This window comes from Solanum pennellii, chromosome 12 (genome assembly GCF_001406875.1).
Source record: "Solanum pennellii chromosome 12, SPENNV200".
Taxonomy (NCBI): domain Eukaryota; kingdom Viridiplantae; phylum Streptophyta; class Magnoliopsida; order Solanales; family Solanaceae; genus Solanum; species Solanum pennellii.
The window spans coordinates 2,397,625-2,400,835 of record NC_028648.1 but is presented as its reverse complement, the minus strand read 5'-3'; the positions used below and the strand labels follow the sequence as shown (position 1 = coordinate 2,400,835).

Genomic DNA, 3,211 nt, shown 5'->3' with positions numbered 1-3,211 from the left:
AAAAAAAAAAGCACAAAACCCTAATTAAGAAGTGAAATAGACTTCACTTAGAGAAAGAAAATTAGGAGTAGGTGTTAGATGATCACTTGATGATTGAAGAGTAGACATGACAAATTCTATGTGTGGTTGACATATCCTTTTGTCCAAAGTCCAAACACCTAAAATTGTACTTGTTTATTCATTTTAAAATAAAATATTTTCCAATAAATTTTGACTTTATGAAATTATTATTAATAATTAATTAAAAAATTAAAAAAAAATGAATAATCATGAAACTTTTGAAGATAGGGTTCACACATCCATTTGATCTTTGTGGTAGCATACTACTCTTTTTTTTTTCTTTTTTTGTCTCTTTTAAATTATTTGTTTGTTTTTTTGTCATCAAGTCACGTGAATTTTTATTACCCCCTTCACATTGTCCCCCTTTAAATTTCTATTTAAAATAGTGTTAACAATATTTTCTTTGATCAACAAAATTTTACTCTTCTTTTTGCCATGATTCCCAATTACACAAATTCTTCTTCTTCTTCTTCATTTCCTTTTGAACTTAATAATGAAGTTCATCATGATTATCTAAGTCATAATAATAATAATAATATGTCTCTTGTTAGTCCTTATAATAATAACTATCAATTTGCTTCATCATCTACAAATTCATCTTGTCAAAATTTCTTCAATATTTCAACTACAACTAATATTCAAGATCAAAGTGGATATGATTATCAATTTCATCAGCCACAACACCATCATGAGGTATTATAGGGTTCTTTTTCTTTAATTTTCATGTCAGATCGCAGTTTTTTTTAATTGCATATAAAAACATCTAGTTTTGTTGTTACTAAGAAGGTATAGTTGACACTTTCTATTTCTATCTAGTTATGATTAGTTGGATAGAAAAAAAAGTTTCTCGATCGTTTCTTTTAGTAAAGTTACATCTCAAAAGTAGAAGTACAAGGAAGGAGGTCTAGACGTTATCTTACTGATTGTCCTAGTGAAAGAGTGTCTAATTATCGCGATTATTTTTTTTTTCTTTTGAAGGTCATATAGTTTATTTATTTTTGTACAATACTTGGATCATGTTATTTTATATGCAAATTAAGTGTTTGTGGATCATTTATATATAGGTTGATAATTTTGCTTCAAGATCAAGTGGATCACATGATCATGTAGAGAAGAAAAACAAGGGACTCAAATTAACCTTATGGAAAAAAGGGGGGCAAAAAGTGAAGAATTTGAAAGTAGAAGATCAAAAGCAACAAATCATAGAAACTGATTATAGCAGCAACAGCTCTTCCAACAACAATATCATCCCAATTAGGGTTTGTTCTGATTGTAACACTACTAAAACCCCTCTTTGGAGAAGTGGTCCTAAAGGCCCTAAGGTAATTTATTAATACTTTTCTAATATGTTTTACTTTGAGTCGAGCGTTAATCGGATGAAGTCTCTCTATATTTACAATATAGAGATAAGTTTTCACACACAGTAATATCCTTCTCAAACCACTCTTGTAGGGTTATACTGAATACGTTATTGTTGTTTAGTATATGAGTCAAATGAAGTAAGGAATAACTTTTTTTTTTCCTGATATGTTTTACTTGAGTCGAGGGTCTATTAGTAATAATCTTTTTACCTACACAAAGTAAGATCAAAATTACATACATAACACCCTCTCCAGATCCGCACTCGCGGAATTACACTACTTAAGGGTATATAGTTGTTGTTGTAACTTATATAAACTGACCAATTATTACGGAACTAGGAGTTCTAACAAGAGGATTAAGAAAAATACTTAAAGATTTTGGGAATTTGAATTTGTGACCTCTCCAAAAATATTGTCACATTTATACCGAATTTCTAAAAAAAGCATAACTTTTTAAAGAGTCTAACAATATAAATTAAAGAAATGTGATTTACTATGCATTTTTTGGATTACCAAATAAATTACTATAGACAGTTACCTGTTGGATTGGTCAGTTTCAACACATAGTGTAGAAAAAGTAAACACTCATGTCATGAGTACACAAAAACTAAACTCATTTAGTACTTATTGACTATAACTTCTTAATACATATTTATAAATAATTAATTCCAAATTCAAAAAAGTGTGTTTCTAAAATTTAATAAGTATTTAAAATTTTAAATTTGTTACTGACTCGCTTGTGTTTTTTTTTGGGTACAGTCGCTTTGTAATGCATGTGGAATTCGACAAAGAAAAGCTAGGAGAGCAGCAGCAGCGGCAGCAGCAGCATCAACAACACCAAATAATGGGACAAATTTCACTAGTACTGAAACAACAACAACAACGACGATGAAGATAAAGGTACAACAACAAAAGCACAAAGTAACAAAAGTGAATGCCAATCATGTTGTACCCTTCAAGAAAAGGTGCAAATTTTTAAGTAGTACTACTACTCCTGCACCTGAATCTGGACTTGTACCTACACCTGCTCCTCGTGTTGGTTCATCATCATCGTCATCATTTTATAATAATAATAACAACGACGTGCAACAAAAGAAGAAGATCTGTTTCGAAGATTTCTTTATGAATTTGAGCAATAACTTGGCAATCCATCGCGTTTTCCCTCAGGATGAGAAGGAAGCAGCAATTTTGTTAATGGCATTATCTAGTGGCCTTGTTCATGGCTAATGTCATTATAAAATTTTCTTGAGTTTCTATTATTAGTTTAAATTATTAATTAGATGGAGTAGCACCAAATTAGTTGTGTGAAATTGAGCTAGAATTAATACTAGTGAGAGTGAGAGTTTTTATAAGTCAAGCTACAAATTTTTAATAATTTGTACTTTAATATTCACTACTAAAAAAACAGTGAATATCGACCTAAAAATTACTGATCTCAATGATATCTGTAATTTTCGACCTTCGTAGGTCAGTATTGTTAAAAATATAAAACTAGTTGGTTTTTAGACAAAGTAAGGAGGGAAAAAAAATTCCGATCTCAAACGGTTGGTATTTTTCGCGGAAAAAATTAATTACAATAAAAATCGACTTCTTGACCTCGATATTAAATTAAATAAATGAATAAACATATTTTATTTTTGGTATTTTTATTTTATCAATACCCAAATACCGACATCATGAGGTCGGTATTTTTATTTCATCCAAATACTGACATCATGAAGTCGGTATTTCATCCAAATACTGACATTACCGATCTCATGAAGTCGGTAATTTTATTTCATCCAAATACC

General features: G+C 29.8%; 1 protein-coding gene across 1 annotated transcript; it reads left to right on the top strand.

Annotated features, from left to right (window-relative positions):
* The first annotated feature begins 397 nt into the window (after positions 1-397).
* Positions 398-2,898, top strand: LOC107005289 (putative GATA transcription factor 22). Its single transcript, XM_015203842.2, has 3 exons — positions 398-753; positions 1,125-1,382; positions 2,181-2,898. Exons 1-3 carry the CDS (start codon positions 496-498, stop codon positions 2,646-2,648), a joined length of 984 nt encoding a protein of 327 aa, XP_015059328.1. The 5' UTR covers positions 398-495; the 3' UTR covers positions 2,649-2,898.
* Positions 2,899-3,211: the final 313 nt, after the last annotated feature.